Genomic DNA, 16,030 nt, shown 5'->3' on the forward strand with positions numbered 1-16,030 from the left:
TTCTGTCAGATGCACACTTGCGCGCCATTTTTGTCTAGGATGGTAGGGGAAGATTTGTGAATTATAAATGAGCGCTTGTTGAGGAACGGGATGGAGAGGCGAGATTAAGAATTGAGGATTGAATAGTCCGATCCGGCCAATTAACACTGTGTTTGCGTTGGAGGTGCCACAAAGACCAGCGATCGTGCTTTTATAAAACCAGCTGTTTTTATTAACACTCAAGATCAACGGAAGTTTCTATGAATTATTCATGAATCTTTCAAATTTATCCTTGGGAAAAAAAAATACACTTCCTAGGGGGAAAAAACTCGCCACAAGCACGACTGACATGCAGACGCAGTGAGGCGGCCCCGCAATGGCTTTCGGGAAATAGGGTAGTGATTCTGTCCACACTACAGTAAAGCCCGACCAAAATTTCACACTTGTCGGAAATGACCCTAATTTGTTAGTCGGGGCATCGGGCTTCTCCCCAACCCCGTCTTTCTGTTTGCTGGATGAATTGATGCTGGCTGTTGGAAGATAAGAATCGTCCTAAACTTGGCTACATTCTCACCATCGTCCTTTAGACGGAGGCAGCACACATAATGATGACATCAGCACACATAATGATGATGTCATAGTTATAGAGGATGGGGACAGCGGGGAGGCCATGGAGGACGGTGCTCCAGCTCCAGATGAGAGCCATTCAGGTTTGCGCCCACTCAGTAGATATTAATGTCAGGGCTGCCCAGCCCTGATCCTGGAGATCTACCATCCTGTGGGTTTTAATTCCAACCCTCACAAAGCTCACCTCATTCAACAGCTAGAGATCTCACTGAGCTCATTAGTGGAATCAGGTGTGCCAAATTAGGATTTGAAATGGAAACCCTGCAGGACGCAGGGTTTCCAAGAACAGGGTTGGGCTGCCCTGCTTTACGTGATACTCTTCATGAAGATCTGTTGTCCTTTGTTTGCAAGAAATGAGAGCACAGATGTTTGGGTGCCTGTCTGTTTCTCTCTCAGACAGGGGAATTAGTTCTTCAGCTGTTGATGTGACTGACTCAGGTACAGTTTTTTTTCTTCTTCTTCAGAATCAGTGATATACAATTAAATCAAAAATTAATTTTGGTAAGTGCAGTCAAAATGCTCTCTTAGAATAATGCGTGTATGCTCTAACGCTACTCTACCAGGAAAACCTGAAGACCTGGAGGACCAGCTGATGGAAGTCTTTGAAAGCTGGAGACGCAAACTCAGAGAGCGGCCCCCATCTTGAACCCCCCCCCCCCCCCCCTTTCATTTCCAGCGCCAAGCAGATGAGGACAGACGGCGCCCTCGTGTCAGCCTGGTCCACTTTTGGCGACCGTCCCGTCCCGCCCGCCAGAGGCCACATGGGGCCGAGAGGAGGCCTGCTGACATCGGCGCAGTTTGGTGCCCGGCCTACAGCCGGTGGCTCACAGGAAGGCGTTCCTTAGGCCCGTGAACTCAGCCGGCCGATTTCGCTCGTTAGTTCTCCCGCCTGGCTGAAGAATGGGCAAATCCGGGTGATTGGGACGAAAGACCTGGTGCAGTGGGACCTTGCTGAAACCACACCAGCATCGTGCTGCGGCAAGACTCTTATTGTTTTAGTTGCTCCCATCTTTTATACAATAAATCGCTGTGAATATGGCTCAGAGTCCTGCCTCCATCTTGCCTATTCCTTATTGGGGTAGTAGTTTAACAAACTTGTAGACCATCTAGTTAGTGGTCCTTCAGTGGCATAGCCAAGATACTGTGCCTCCTCACCCATGTTGCAGTTGCATACAAAGAAGAACCTAGAGTCAAAATTGTGTTTCATCTTAGAATTCATTTGAACTCTTCTACAACTAAAAGAAAACCCTAGGGTGGCATTTCAAGATAACTGTCACTTGAGAGGCAATTCAATTAAGTTTTTTTTTTAAAGCCATGACAACATGATAGGTAACATAATAATAGTTATTCTTAGCTTTGCATTTTTAATTAACCAATTTGAATAAAAGATCACTGATTCCCAAATAGGCTATTATGATCCCTGATAGATCATTTCAATAACAAAAACATTTCAGATGTATTTTTTTCAGTTACAAACTCGTGATGTGTAGATTAAGGACTGAAATATAACTTCTTGCTTAAAATCGCCTTCGAAACAATGGAAAGAACAAACGTCATTGCATTCGCTATGATGTTCATTGGCGCTACTGTCTGTTGTCGATGTAAAGAGGTGGGTCAATATTTAGGCAGCCTAATGGACAAAGGCTATAGCCGAGCCAGCTACCGTTATTGCACTGCCAGATTTGCTCCACCCACCGTATCTCGAAACATATAGAATATAATTTCCCGTCCATTATTGAAAAAATGAATCCCCTGTGACGGTGAAAAGCTTTAAACAGTAAAATTAGCACATTTTTCTTTAATCTCCGTTGTCAGCTCGGCTTAAGCTCCATTTAAACACAGGTTAGTAGCTGCATTGTCCAGACGCACACTCTTAAATAGCGGCCGGTATCCTGGCAACCTACAAACGCTCGAACTTGGCAGATTGCAGCTGAAGTACTTCGAGAGAAGGGACTGCCATTTCCAACGCAACGAATGCCAATGCACATAACTTCACATTGTTGTGGAATATCAGGTATTCTGCTCTGTTTGTAACGTAGGCCTACTGTTTTAAAATAGTTTTTAACTAGTGGATACATTTCGAAGTTAGGCAATTGCTTGCTATCTAGGCTACCTAACAGAGTTGAAACGGAAACGTTAGCTAGTTACGCATCCAATTGCTCATCGACTCTCGATACGCAGCATTTTTCATGATTTTTAAAATTAATTAGATTAATCCTTCATTGATTCTGATGAGCCCGGTGTTGCGCTGCCAAAGGACCGAATAAATGTGGCTTCTGCACCCTTATGCTTCCTTAGATGTAACTGAACATGTAGTACACATCTAGACAATCTATTGTGGATTGTCCAACATAGTTGGACCGAATACGGTGCCACAGCAGGACGCGTTTGCCAGTCCATGCAGGTCTCAAAGAGAAGACAGCCAGGATGTCCACCGAGTACCAGCAAAACGGGACGGACGACGAGACTAGCAGCGAAAAGGTGAATCGCCGACGGCATCCCGATCAGCTCCGTGCTGGAATCTGTAGATAGCCCTTTATTATATTATATGAATATAATTTGGCTTGTTAATTAAAATCTAACATTTAACATTTAACATTGAACAAAGTATGTGTGTACTCTATGTGGATAATTTGTAAACACATAGAATATTGACCATTTAAATCATCTCAGAAAAGCAAAGCAAAATAGATTTCTTTTTTTAAAACACATTTTATTGTGAATCTGAGAGCTTTGTGATGTGTCGAACAGCCATACCCCGGCTCATAAACCATTACCCCACACTGTGGATGTCATCTCTCACTCTCTCTCTCTCTCGCTCCCTCCCTCTTTCTCTCTCTCACCCCCCCTCTCTCTCTTTCTCTCCTTCTCTCTCTCCCTTTCCCTCCGTCTCTCTCTCATTCTCAATCTCTCCCCTCATTCTCTCTCTCTCCCCCCTCTCCCTCTCTCTCTCCCTCTCCCTCTCTTTCTCTCTCTCCCCCCTCTCCTTTTCTCTCTCTCACTCACTCTCTCTCCCCTCCTCTCCCTCTCTCTCTCTCTCTCCCCCTCTCCTTTTTCTCTCTCACTCACTCCCTCCTCTCCTCTCTCTCCTCTCTCTCCCCTCTCCTTTCTCTCTCTCCTCACTTTCTCTCTCCACCACTCTCTCCTCTCTCTCTCCTCTCCCTCCCCTCTCCTTTTCTCTCACTCACTCACTCTCTCTCCCCCCTCTCTCTCTCTCTCTCTCTCTCTCCCTCTCTCTCCCTCTCCTCTCCTCTCTCTCTCTTCTCCTCCCCTCCCCCTCCCTCCCCCTCTCCCCTCCCCCCCTCTCTCTCCCCCCCCCCTCAGGTGAAACGCGGCGGTGTCGGGCCCAGCGTCCTCACGCACGGCCTGCAGCACCTGCAGCACTTCCCCAGCGGCGACGCCCCCGTGCGTCACATGACCCACGGCGAGGGCCCGGCGGCGGCCGTCCTCAGCCTGCACGGCGGGGGCGTGGCCAGGGCCTACCGCCCGGAGGACGGGCGTCTGCGCGCCGCCCTCCGCCCCCCCGTCGACTTCGCGGGCCTGACCGGGACGGGGCTGGCGGGACGGGTCGCCGGCTGGGGCCCCGGGGCCCGGCTGGCCCTGCTGGACGGCGAGCTGCGGCCCCTGGCCCGCGCCGCGGACCCCCCGGACGTGCGGGCCTGCCGGGCCTCGGAGCGGACGCTGGAGCTGGTGACGGCGGGGGAGGGGAACGTCTGCGTGTGGTGCCTGCACCACCTGCTCTGCAAGGTGCGGGTGCTGGAGGGGCTGGGCCCCCGGGACGTCTTCACCCTGCTGGCGCTGGCCCCGCCCGCCGCCGGCCGCCATCACCGGGCCTACGCGGCGTGCGGGACCGCCGTCGCCCTCGTCGACCTGACGGAGGGGAGGCTGCTGGAGAGGAGGCGGAGCCTCCACCTCAGGTGTGTGTGTGTGTGTGTGTGTGTGTCTGTGTGTGTGTAGGATTTTATGAACAGGGAGCAGTTAGTACACTGGCATAGATGGAGCACTTAGTAATCCAGAGATTCATTTTTACAAAATTGTGGGCTGTTGTGTCGTTCATATTTATCCAGATAAACACACACATTAAATGTGAGACTCTCCATCCTAAGGCCTGTACAGAAAATGTGCTGAAAACAAGATGCTGTTCAGTCAGTCTTCCTGCTTGCTTTTTTCTGACTTCTCAAAACATTTTTGGTCACAATAAAAAGTTGAATGATGAAGAAAAAGCAAAAAGCTCTTTTTTTGTGAGCAGCTGAAAGGCAGCTCATGTGAACTGAGCTGAACTGGTCCCATGAGAGCCTGTGTGACACTTTTGTACTTCAGGGAAATCACGAGCATGGTGCACTGCCCTCTGCTGGATTGTCTGGTCACTGCATCAAGAGACACTTCCATCCGAGTGTGGGGTCCGGACTGGGCTCTGCTCATAGCCTTCGTCAGCCACACAGGTGAGGACGCCTGGGAGTATATGTACCTTTACCTTACGCCATTTTCAGCACAAGCTAGTATCGAAATCGGTGTCTGTTAAATGTGCCATGTGTCTAACTTTGGCTTTTAGTATAGCCATTAGCCACCCATGGGTTTTATCTCCCTTTAAATTGTATGTGTGTGTAAGGGCAGTAGTCTCTGTGCCAAAGTGGCCTCCACCATTATATTATATTATACTGACCTGGAAAGTGTCAGATATGAATTTGAGTGGTATTTAGTGTTTTGTGAAGAGGTGCATGTCGCTGTATTTTTGCCCCCACCCCTGCCCCCTGCCCCCTTGCCCAGACGTGGTGACCAGCCTGACCTCCTGCCCTCTGTCCGGCCTGATCATTTCGGCGTCTCTGGACGGGACGCTGCGGTGCTGGAGCTTGGAGGAGGGGGACCAGGTCCAGATGGTGCACGTGGAAGGAGGGGCTCCCCCTTTGGGGCTGGGGGGGCCGGGGGCCGGCGGCACCTTCTACTCCTTCTCTGAGCGGGGCGTGGACTTCTGGGGCATGAACAGCCTGTGCCACCTGCACTGCAGGCTGGGCGCGGACGGGCACCACAGCGGGCACCGCGGCGGCCCCCTGCGCCAGGTCGTGGTGCCCCCCTCCCCCCCGCCCTTCCCGCCCCGGGCGCTGTGCGTCAGCGGCGGCGGGAGCCTGGCGCTGGTCGCCGTGGAAACGGGGGCGGTGCTCAGCTCCTTCGCCCCGGGGGCGGGGCGGAGGGTGAGGGGGGCGGACTACTGCCCGCACAGGGAGACCCTGCTGGTCCTGACCGAGGAAGGGGCGGTGCTGAGGGCGAGCGCGCTGACCAATCCGGCCGCTGCCCTGGATGACTGGCGGGGGGCGTGGGAGGAGCCGTGGCCTGAGGGGAAGCATGTCGGCGGGGATGGGGACGGGCGGCAGCCCCCAAGGCCTGGCCCGGCCTCCTGCCTGGCGCTGTACAGCGCTGTGACCGACCACAAGGAGGCGCTGGAAGACTGGCAGGCGCTCCGGGGGCTGGAGGACCTGCGCGCGGTTAAACGGAGGTCACGGCTCGACGCCAGGAACTGGTCTGTCTGTCTGTCTGTCTGTCTGCCTGCCTGTCTGTCTGTCTGTCTGCCTGCCTGTCTGTCTGTCTGTCTGACTGCTTGTCTGCCTGTCTGTCTGCCTGCCTGTCTGTCTGTCTGCCTGTCTGTCCGTCTGCCTGCCTGTCTGTCTGTCTGTCTGTCTGCCTGTCTGTCTGTCTGTCTGCCTGTCTGCCTGCCTGCCTGCCTGTCTGTCTGTCTGTCTGCCTGTCTGCCTGTCTGCCTGCCTGCCTGTCTGTCTGTCTGTCTGAATGCTGTCATTCTCCTTTGCCTGCCTATGATATGACTTTAATATGGTTTACCGTTGTACAGGTGTACCCCTTCGCACCTGGCCTGTGTGATTGTGTTGGCGTGTTTTTGGGGGCAGGTTCCTGGTGATGCTGGGACAGGAGCGGGGGTGTGTGTCCGTGCTGAAGTGGAATTCGGGGGAGGTGCTGCACAGAGCTCCAGCGCACAGCGGGCAGAATGTCACCGCCCTGCTGGCCGACCCTGGGAATGGCTACCTGTTTTCTGCAGGTGCACACCTGTGTGTGTGTGTGTGTGTGTGTGTGTGTGTGCATCTGGGTGTTTGTACTTATGTGTGCGTGCGTGCGCGTGTGTGTGTTGTATGTGTAAGTGTGTGCATCTGGGTGTTTGTACTTATGTATGTGTGTCTTTCATCTGACCCTGTGTGTGCGTGCGTGTGTGTGTATTTATGTGTGTGTGTGTGCGTGTGTATTTATGTGTGTGTGTGTGCGTGCGTGTGTGTGTATTTATATGTGTGTGTGTGCGTGTGTGTGTGTGTATTTATGTGTGTGTGTGTGTGTGCGTGTGTGTGTGTGTATTTATGTGTGTGTGTGTGCGTGTGTGTGTGTGTTCTGTCCCCAGGGGAGGACAGGACGGTGCAGGTGTGGAAGGTTTGCCCCCTCGCTCCTGACTGTCTGAGCCCCCACCTCAGCCTCCCCTGTGGGCAGCCGCCCGTGCGCTTGACCTCCCTGGGACCCCTGCTGGCCCTGGCCTTGCAGGAGCCCCACAGTGCCACCTACTGCCTGCTTCACGTGTGCCTGGAGACCCAGAGCACCACTGAGCACCCGCCCAGCCAAGACCACCTGGACTGCATCACGGGTGAGACGCAGGGGAGGAGACCAGAGCCTGCGTCAGAGAGTTCTGTGTGTGTGTCTTTCCTCTGACAGTGTGTGTGTGTCTGTGTGTGTGTGTGTGTGTGTGTGTGTCTGTGTGTGTGTGTTCAGGGCTTTGTGCGTGTCCTCAGTTGGGTGTGCTGGCCTCCAGTAGTCGGGACGGGACCATCCGCATTTGGGACGATGAGAACCGTCTCCTCAGGTGAGAGATTGCTGTGTGTGTCTGTGTGTGTCTTGTGTACATGTGTATGTGTGTAAGTTTGTGTGGTTGTTATTGTGTACATGGAGATGTGTACAGACGTATGAGTGGTTTTGTGTGAGTGTGCGGGTGTGTATGTGTAGGTGTGTGTGTGTGTGTGTGTGTGTGATAGTCTGGGCGTGTGCGTGTGTGTGTGTGTGTGATGCTGCTTTATTGCGCTCCACCTCCCTGCTGTTTTCCCAGAATCCTCCAGCTGAATGCAGAGCCAGAGTGTCTGGCGTACTGCAGGCAGAGTGGGGACCTGCTGCTGGGGATCAGGGGTGACCTGTACAGGATCCCCAAAACCCAGCTGCTACCCTGCCGCCCGTACCTGACAGGCACAGGGGACCTACTGCTGGACAGGGGGACCTACAGGTAAACCAGGTACCGACCCACATACAGGTACACTGGACAGGCGGGTACAGGGGAGCCCACATACGAGTACACTGGACATGGAGGTAGTAACAGGTAGATAAACTATCATATACAGGTACTCATATTGAACATCATACCATATATATTCATATACTACAATCATACAGTACAATATAATAATAAACTGTGTGTGTGTGTGTGTGTGTGTGTATAGCTCCTTTGTGCTGAGCAGTTTGAACCCCTACTGGACCTTCCTACCCCTGAAACCAGGAGAGACAGAAGCACACACAGGTAGCCTTGGCTTATCCGTCTGTTTTAAATACTAAGAGGCTGAAGGATGTGTGAGACATAAATCTGTTTGATGCTGTGAATTTTCGGGTGTCAGGACTGGTCACAACAAATAACCAGTCCTGCTAAGCCAGTATGAACCCCCTGAATAGGTCTGTTTTGGGACGGGGCAGGGGTCCTCCAGTGCCTCTTTTGGGTTATATTGCAGATTTTATTCATTGTTCATGCTCATGAAATGGATCCCGGCATCCTCTACACTCTGATTGAAAGCTGAGAGCAAGTTTCAGGCAGCAGATGCATAATGGCTTCAGTCCTGTGTGAATGCACTTCTGTTCTCGGCATCAGGTGTGCCAGTTCCTGTGAGGAAGGTGAGGGGCACAGCCAGGCGGAGGAGACCACAGATATGGTGAGATGGTGCTTTTTATAGCGCCATGCTGTTCTAGTTACTCATTGGGGTTGCAGTCAGTTGCCAGTGTGGTACAATGTATTGGGAACTGGGCTTTCAATTCAAGAGGTTGCAGGTTTGATTCCGAAGTAGGGCACCGCAGCTGTATAAATGGATCGCATTTTACCCCATGAAGAGTGGAATGCTTTTTCAAAATTCTAAGTCAGTGTTCTAGAACTGCATTGCTTTCAGTTACCAGCAGTGATTGTGACATCAGCACTAGAATGTTCAGCTAAGAACATTCTAATTACATATTTGTGATCTCACACATTAAAGGGTTAAAAAGGGTAAAGGTTTGCAAGTTGTTCAAGATTAGTGTGTCAGCCATATGCCTAATGCCATGTTTGTAGTGATGCTGCAGGTGTGTAGTGACGCTGCAGGTGTGTAGTGACGCTGCAGGTGTGTAGTGAGGCTGCAGGTGTGTAGTGACGCTGCAGGTGTGTAGTGACGCTGCAGGTGTGTAGTGACGTTGCAGGTGTGTAGTGATGCTGAGGTGTCGTGAGCGCAGGTGTGTAGTGACGCTGCAGGTGTGTAGTGAGCTGCAGGTGTGTATGTGCGTTGCAGGTCTGAGTGTAGTGCGTGCAGGTGTGTAGTGACGCTGCAGGTGTGTAGTGACGCTGCAGGTGTGTAGTGACGCTGCAGGTGTGTAGTGATGCTGCAGGTGTGTAGTGACGCTGCAGGTGTGTAGTGACGCTGCAGGTGTGTAGTGACGCTGCAGGTGTGTCGTGATGCTGCAGGTGTGTAGTGACGTTGCAGGTGTGTCTGAGCGTGGTGTGGTTTTGCGGTTGCATGGGTGCTGAAGCTCTCCTCTGTAATCCAGGAGCACTCAGCCCTGCTCGCTCGGAGCAGGGATCTCCAGGCCCTCCAGCAGGGGGCGCTGCTGCCCGGCAAGAAGAAGAAGAAGCTCCCCGCCACCCGTCGGATGAAGAGAGAGGCCTTCGCTCGCTACCTGAAGCTTGTGTTCCCCGAGCCGCTCAGAACTGAGGTGGGTCCTGCTGAAGTGTACGCAAACACAGAGCGTCCCACACACACACACACACACACACGTTCACCTTTACACACACACACACACACTCACACGTAAACGAAGCACAGCTGGAAAAGCACTGCAGCGACTGACCACAGTGACACACAGAGGCTTTCCTTGTCAATACACAGATCCCAATGGAGATGGAGGATGCGTTTGGCCTGCAGGGGGTGCTGTTCCCTCCCAGACGGCCCACAGAACTCCGCCCCCTACCACCGCATCGAGTGAGAGAGCGGGTTGCTTCCCGATACTCAAAGAATGTATCCTTCTGTCCTCCGCTGCCACCTTGTCTCCTCCGTGCCCCGGGAAACGCATCTTTGTGTCCTCCCTCCCTCCAGCGTCCCGATATTGGGGGAGACGAGGAACTTGAAGCCGCTTCGCTCGTCTCCTCCGATACTGGGACATCGGAGGGAGGGAGGGAGGGCACAAAGATCTGTTTCCAGAGCTAAGGCTACATCGACTATGCGACTGAGGAAGTATTTTCACATTTCTGGGCAACATCCTTGTGCGTACGCCCACAGAGATAAAAAAAAAAAATCGCATCCCACAGAATCTGACACTAAGCATCCAAACTTTAGAAAGTGATGGAGTATTCCAAGTTCCCAACTTATTCAAGATAGTATTTGGGCAAACCTGTGCGCACTTCCTGCAGGGAGCTCTTAGCACCTCTCTTCTCCTCTGTTTTTGCCCCATGCAGGGTGGGGCCGCCAGTGCCTCTCTCCAGAAGTCCCTTTGGGGGTTCATCCCCAATTCTGTGGTGCTGGCAGAGCTGTGGCCGGGCATGATGGGAGAGAACGCCCTCCCGCAGGCACCCTGGGCTCTGAGGGAGGGCCTGGGCCTGCTCAGTGAGGTGAGGGGGGGCCTGGCGGGGGGCAGGGGGGGGGGGGGTGGCATGGGATTCAGTCTTGGGTGCAAGAGCTGGGTGAGCTGCACTTTGGGAAACTGAGGGAATGAGATGAGTTCTGGGAAATGTAGTTTTTTTTTTGTGTTTAACTTCAATGGCTAATGACAGGGTAGTTTAGAAGTTTGTATGTCGAGTCTATCACAGGGCTGACCAAACCCTGTTCCCGGAGATCTGCCGTCCTGTAGGTTTTCATTTCAACCCTAGTTTGGCACAACCTGATTCTACTCCGGCTGCTGAATGAGGTGTGCAGTGTTAGAGCTGCAGTGAGAACGTACAGGACCATAGATCTCCAGGAACACGGCTGGGCGGCGGTGGTCGAGCACTTTCACACTTTACTGCCTGTCTCTTAGAGCTGGTGTTCCCCTCTCTATGGTACAGCTGCACTCTAATGCCTGAGCTGTACGCTGTGAGTCACTGGGGCTGAGAGCTTGCGCTGGACGGCAGTATCTTAATGTGATATTTGTCAAGTTGTTGTTTCCATAGAACGACGTCGGTGAGGTGAAGCTCCTGGTGTGTGATGATGATGATGATGATGATGATGATGGTGGTGATGACAGTGAGCTGAAGCTTCGCCACCTGCTGGAGAAGCAGGACGCCCTTCCGAGACCGGTGACCCCTCCCGCCCCTCCAACCCGGCCCGTGGTGGAGAGTGTTCGACCCAGATTGAGGGTGAGTTTTTGGGTGTGGTACCGGCACATTTAATACCTAAATCTGTTTGATCCGTCTGACCTTCCGTCTCTCCACAGGTCCCCAAATGCCCCCGCACTGTGAGGCGGAGGAAAGCAGACTCTCCACCACCCCCCACCCCGAAACCTCCAACCCCCTCCCCACCCCGCACTACCCCTCCCAAACCCCCTCCACCGCCTACTCCACCGCGCCAGTCTCCCGTGCCCCACACCCCCCCACCCCGGCCCCCACCACCGCCCTCGCCCCCACCCCCACCTGCACCTCCGCCGCCCCCCAGTCCCCGCCGTGAGGTACCCCAGCCTCCAACACCCCCGTGCCCTATCCCAGAGTTCCTCAGCCCGTTTGTGGACCAGGACTGGTTCCAGGAAGTCTTCCCAGAGCACAGCGTGAGTCAGAGTTGCTCTTCCTCACTGTTTAAAAGGAAATGCGACAGTATCTGATGTCACAATCTGTGCTGTGTGTCGGCTGTGACATGTCTCTGTGCTGCATCTTCTGTGTGTTGCCTGTGCTGTGTCTCTGTGAGGCTGTGCTGTGTCTGTGCCTTGTGTTCAGTGTGCCGTATGTGTGCTGTGTTTTGGCTGTGCTGATTGTTGACTGCGCTGTCATGTGTGCGCTGTGTTTTGGCTGTGCTGGTTGTTGACTGCGCTGTCATGTGCTCTGTGTTGGCTGTGCCATGTGTGCTGGTTGTTGACTGCGCTGTTGTGTGCTCTGTGTTGGCTGTGCCATGTGTGCTGTATTTTGGCTGTGCTGGTTGTTGAGGGCGAGTTTGTGTGCTCTGTGTTCACTGTGCTGTGTTTTGGCTGTGCTGGCTGTTGACTGCGCTGTCGTGTGCCCTATGTTCACTGTGCCATGCCTGTGCCCAGCTGTTGCACAGCTCTCTCAGCCCCGAGGCCTTCGCCCTGCTCCTGCTTCAGAAGCTCAGCTGCTGCCAGGCTGGGTCCAGGACACACATCCTGAATGCACTTATGCAGCTCCTCAGACAGGGGGCGCTGAAGAACAGCAAGCAAATCTCTGCTGGCCTTACTGAACTGCTGCAGATCTTTGCCACATCAGACATGGTATGTTCCACGAGGCCACATAATATAACCAGCAATGTCACCTTCTTTCCCAACATGGTACATTCCACAACACCACCTTCATTCCCAACATGGTACGTTCCACAACATCACCTTCATGTAGATGCAGGTGACCCCGGTTTCACTTTGCTTGTGTTTCAGTCACAGGAGGACAGGCGCTTTGTCTGTGAGCTTCTCAAAGCGGTGGTGTCTGTGGGCTCCGACAGCACCGACACCGTGGTGGAGCTACTGACCATTCTGGCTCACAAGGAACTGGGGCTGCAGTGAGTCTGTCCTTCATATTATTAAGACGTCCCACCCTTGTAGTAAAAAGTCACCGCCTCTTCCTCTCTGTAGGACCTCCTGAAAAGTATGGTTTACTTCCTGAAAAGTTTGCTCCCTGAATACACTCAGGGAAACACCCAAGAAATAAGCATATATCATCCAGGGATTTTAAGTACACTTCATTTAGAGAAAAACTTCACCTACTTAACGATTTCCTCATCCAGTGTACTCAACTTACATACTCAATAGTAGGGAAGTGAGCTGCTTCGGACACAGCCGCTGTGTTACTGCAGGGCTGGACTGTGTGAAATCGTACAGGTGTGTCTAAGGCTACTCAGACACAGAGAGGAGTGTATGGTGTGGTTACCATAGTGACAGACACGCAGTGGGCGTTGCAGGGGTGCCGTGCTCCGCCTGTTGAAGTCGACGGGCGTGGAGGAGGCGGAGCCTTGGCTCAGTTTGGAGGTGGCGACCTGGCGCTCTGGGACGCGGGCGGAGCCCGAGCACACCTGGGCACACCTGAGGCAGGTGGCTGCCCGCTGGCTGGACTTCTGGACCTGCAAGTACCAGGTGTGTGTGTGTGTGCGTGTGTGTGATACAACATTTAGGCCCGTGTTCAGCAGGCATCAGTGCCGATTAGGGTTGCGTACCGAGGGAACTTCTTGTCATGAAATAAAAGCTGGCTGTAGCCATTCGGCCATTTGTTTTTTTTAAACCCACAAGATCATCACAACTTCAGAATTTGTCCTGATGCAACTTTTGTTTTTTAACACTGAATGTGAATGTGGTCTCATTAAAGTAGACAGGTCAAAGGTCATGGCCAACAGAAGAGAGTGGTGAGGTATAATTCCACCCGTCTGTCTCTCTCCTTGGGGATCAGCAGGACAGGGCCCTGCTCCTGAAAGGTGTGGAGGAGAAGCAGTCCTTCGCCCCTGTGGACGTCCTGCGCTTCTTCTGCTCCATGCAGAGAGAGAACCAGAACCGCCCACCGGCACCAGCACCGGCACCACCTGCTCCAGAGGGCCGCAAAGACACCGTGCTGCGCCATCAACACTTATACAGGTAACTGCCCCCTCACAGGTACCACACACAGCAGGTACCTCCCCCTCACAGGTACCACACACAGCAGGTAACTGGCCCCTCACAGGTACCACACACAGCAGGTAACTGCCCCCTCACAGGTACCACACACAGCAGGTAACTGCCCCCTCACAGGTACCACACACAGCAGGTAACTGCCCCCTCACAGGTACCACACACAGCAGGTAACTGCCCCCTCACAGGTACCACACACAGCAGCTAACTGCCCCCTCACAGGTACCACACACAGCAGCTAACTGCCCCCTCACAGGTACCACACACAGCAGCTAACTGCCCCCTCACAGGTACCACACACAGCAGGTAACTGCCCCCTCACAGGTACCACACACAGCAGGTAACTGGCCCCTCACAGGTGACTGCCCCCTAGCAGGTACCACACACAGCAGGTAACTTCCCCCTCACAGGTACCACACACAGCAGTAACTGCCCCTCACAGGTACCACACACAGCAGGTAACTGCCCCACGTAACACAGGTAACTCTACACAGGTACCACCACACATACAGGTAACTCCCCTAACAGGCACCATCACACAGAACAGCCCTTTACAACACATTCCCCTCACAGTCACATCAATCAGCCTTTACAGTCACACAACAGCCTACAGTAACATCAGCCTCTACAGGTACACACACACCCACCCCTTACAGTACACACCACTCTTACAGGGCACACTCGCCTCATCCTCATCAGCTGTACGTCACACATCAGCCTAAGTCAACCCCACCCTTCACAGGGCACATCACCACCACAGCATCAATCAGCCTTTACGTCACATCAATCAGCCTCAGTCACACCACACTTTACAGCACACCACCACCCTTACAGTCACCCACCACCTTACAGCACTCAATCGCCTTACTCACAGTCACCACCTTTACAGTCACATCAATCAGCCTTTACAGTCACACCCACCACCCTTTACAGTCACATTCACCACTCTTTACAGTCACATCAATCAGCCTTTACAGTCACATCAATCAGCCTTTACAGTCACATCAATCAGCCTTTACAGTCACACCCACCACCCTTTACAGTCACATCCACCACCCTTTACAGTCACATCAATCAGCCTTTACAGTCACATTCACCACCCTTTACAGTCACATCAATCAGCCTTTACAGTCACACCCACCACCCTTTACAGTCACATCAATCAGCCTTTAGTCACATCCACCACCCTTTGCAGTGACATCAATCGCCTTTTACAGTGACATCAGTCAGCCTTTACAGTCACATCCACCACCCTTTAGCCACATCAGTCACCCTTGTAATCACATCCACCACCCATCCCTCCCACAGGCAGTCATTTCTCCCAGTTTCATCCAAATTATTCGATTTTGGCTATCCTGTCCAGGCAGATACATATGCACGGCAATGAGACTCTTTGAAGATCCTATCTTGACATGTTTAACATTGTATGTACTGTATGTACATGTATTATGCATGTCAGCTATTAGTACAGGATAGCTATTAGTACACTGGCACAGACAGAACACACACTCACGGGAAGTGTGTGTGCTACAGACATGCAGTGCATGTGTGTTGTGGTGTTTGTGTTTGTGCAATAGTGTGTTTGTGCTCGTTTGTGTTCTAGGAAGCCGATCCTGCGTCTGGGAGAGACTCACAGTCTGGCCAGAGCACGACAAACTAAGAGTGAGCGCTAGAGGGGGGTTCATATGTGTGTGTGTGTGTGTGTGTGTGTGTGTGTGTGTGTGTGTGTGCGTGTGGTATGTACGGGTATCCAGGCTTGTATCTGACAATCTGAAACCAGACACAGAGCAGGTGTGTCTGTCCAGTGTAACTTCTGCCATACGACTCCCTATAACATCCACCTGTCCTGCCTCTAACACAGGTTATTCGCCCTCTTCTTTCCTGACCCCCCCTCTCCCAAAACAGGAGCGGCCCTGCCCCCGCTGCCGCACCGGCCCCTGCTGGAGGGCTTCGTCCCGTTCATCTCCCTCCCGCTGCCCCGGGTCAGCCTGTGCCCCTTCCCCTGCCTGCAGGACCGGCACGGGCCAAAGGGGGCGCTGCAGCGCCGCTACTTCATCCCAGAGCACTCCTGCACAGATTACTACAGATGAGCAGAAACAACCCTCACAACCGACAGTGCTGGAGTTTAAAACCTCAGGCGTAAACCCCTAAACCACAGATCTGCATTACAACTGCGACAGCTATCAGAATCCGTGACATAAGAGACTAGCTGTTCCAGTTGTAATGCAGTTGTGTGGCCTAGAGGGTTTAAACCTGCGCTTTAAACTCCAATGAAGCACGCTGCAATGGACCCAGTCAGACTAATGAGCACCAGGCACCGCATTGTGGATACAAGGAGGCCCTGCTTGGGTACATTAAAAAAAAAATTTTTAAACCT

General features: G+C 52.8%; 2 protein-coding genes across 3 annotated transcripts; both read left to right on the forward strand.

Moving 5' to 3' along the window:
• The first annotated feature begins 1,803 nt into the window (after positions 1-1,803).
• Positions 1,804-7,871, forward strand: LOC135254169 (WD repeat-containing protein 97-like). The gene is made up of 8 exons (XM_064334148.1): positions 1,804-3,087; positions 3,931-4,523; positions 4,927-5,048; positions 5,374-6,121; positions 6,504-6,652; positions 7,004-7,240; positions 7,366-7,456; positions 7,697-7,871. Exons 1-8 carry the CDS (start codon positions 3,034-3,036, stop codon positions 7,869-7,871), a joined length of 2,169 nt encoding a protein of 722 aa, XP_064190218.1. The 5' UTR covers positions 1,804-3,033.
• A 187-nt stretch (positions 7,872-8,058) lies between these two features.
• Positions 8,059-16,023, forward strand: LOC135253991 (uncharacterized). 2 transcript variants are annotated; one of them, XM_064333898.1, is made up of 13 exons: positions 8,059-8,158; positions 8,501-8,561; positions 9,421-9,585; positions 9,759-9,851; positions 10,325-10,477; positions 11,015-11,200; positions 11,278-11,604; positions 12,082-12,276; positions 12,436-12,557; positions 12,957-13,128; positions 13,439-13,620; positions 15,257-15,315; positions 15,559-16,023. In XM_064333898.1, exons 2-13 carry the CDS (start codon positions 8,559-8,561, stop codon positions 15,741-15,743), a joined length of 1,842 nt encoding a protein of 613 aa, XP_064189968.1. In that variant the 5' UTR covers positions 8,059-8,158; positions 8,501-8,558; the 3' UTR covers positions 15,744-16,023. The 2 variants fall into 2 exon arrangements, with proteins under 2 accessions (XP_064189968.1, XP_064189969.1); XM_064333899.1 differs by having other exon boundaries at positions 13,442-13,620.
• The last annotated feature ends 7 nt before the right edge of the window (positions 16,024-16,030 follow it).

Source organism: Anguilla rostrata, chromosome 4, assembly GCF_018555375.3.
Source record: "Anguilla rostrata isolate EN2019 chromosome 4, ASM1855537v3, whole genome shotgun sequence".
Taxonomy (NCBI): Eukaryota; Metazoa; Chordata; class Actinopteri; order Anguilliformes; family Anguillidae; genus Anguilla; species Anguilla rostrata.

Coding starts and splice junctions, on each gene's coding strand:
- LOC135254169 (XM_064334148.1), top strand. CDS start 3,034: ATGTCCACCGAGTACCAGCAAAACGGGACGGACGACGAGACTAGCAGC. Junction 4,524..4,926: donor AGGCGGAGCCTCCACCTCAG/GTGTGTGTGTGT, acceptor TTTGTACTTCAG/GGAAATCACGAGCATGGTGC. Junction 6,653..7,003: donor TGGCTACCTGTTTTCTGCAG/GTGCACACCTGT, acceptor TTCTGTCCCCAG/GGGAGGACAGGACGGTGCAG.
- LOC135253991 (XM_064333898.1), top strand. Junction 11,605..12,081: donor AAGTCTTCCCAGAGCACAGC/GTGAGTCAGAGT, acceptor GCCTGTGCCCAG/CTGTTGCACAGCTCTCTCAG. Junction 15,316..15,558: donor CAGAGCACGACAAACTAAGA/GTGAGCGCTAGA, acceptor CTCCCAAAACAG/GAGCGGCCCTGCCCCCGCTG.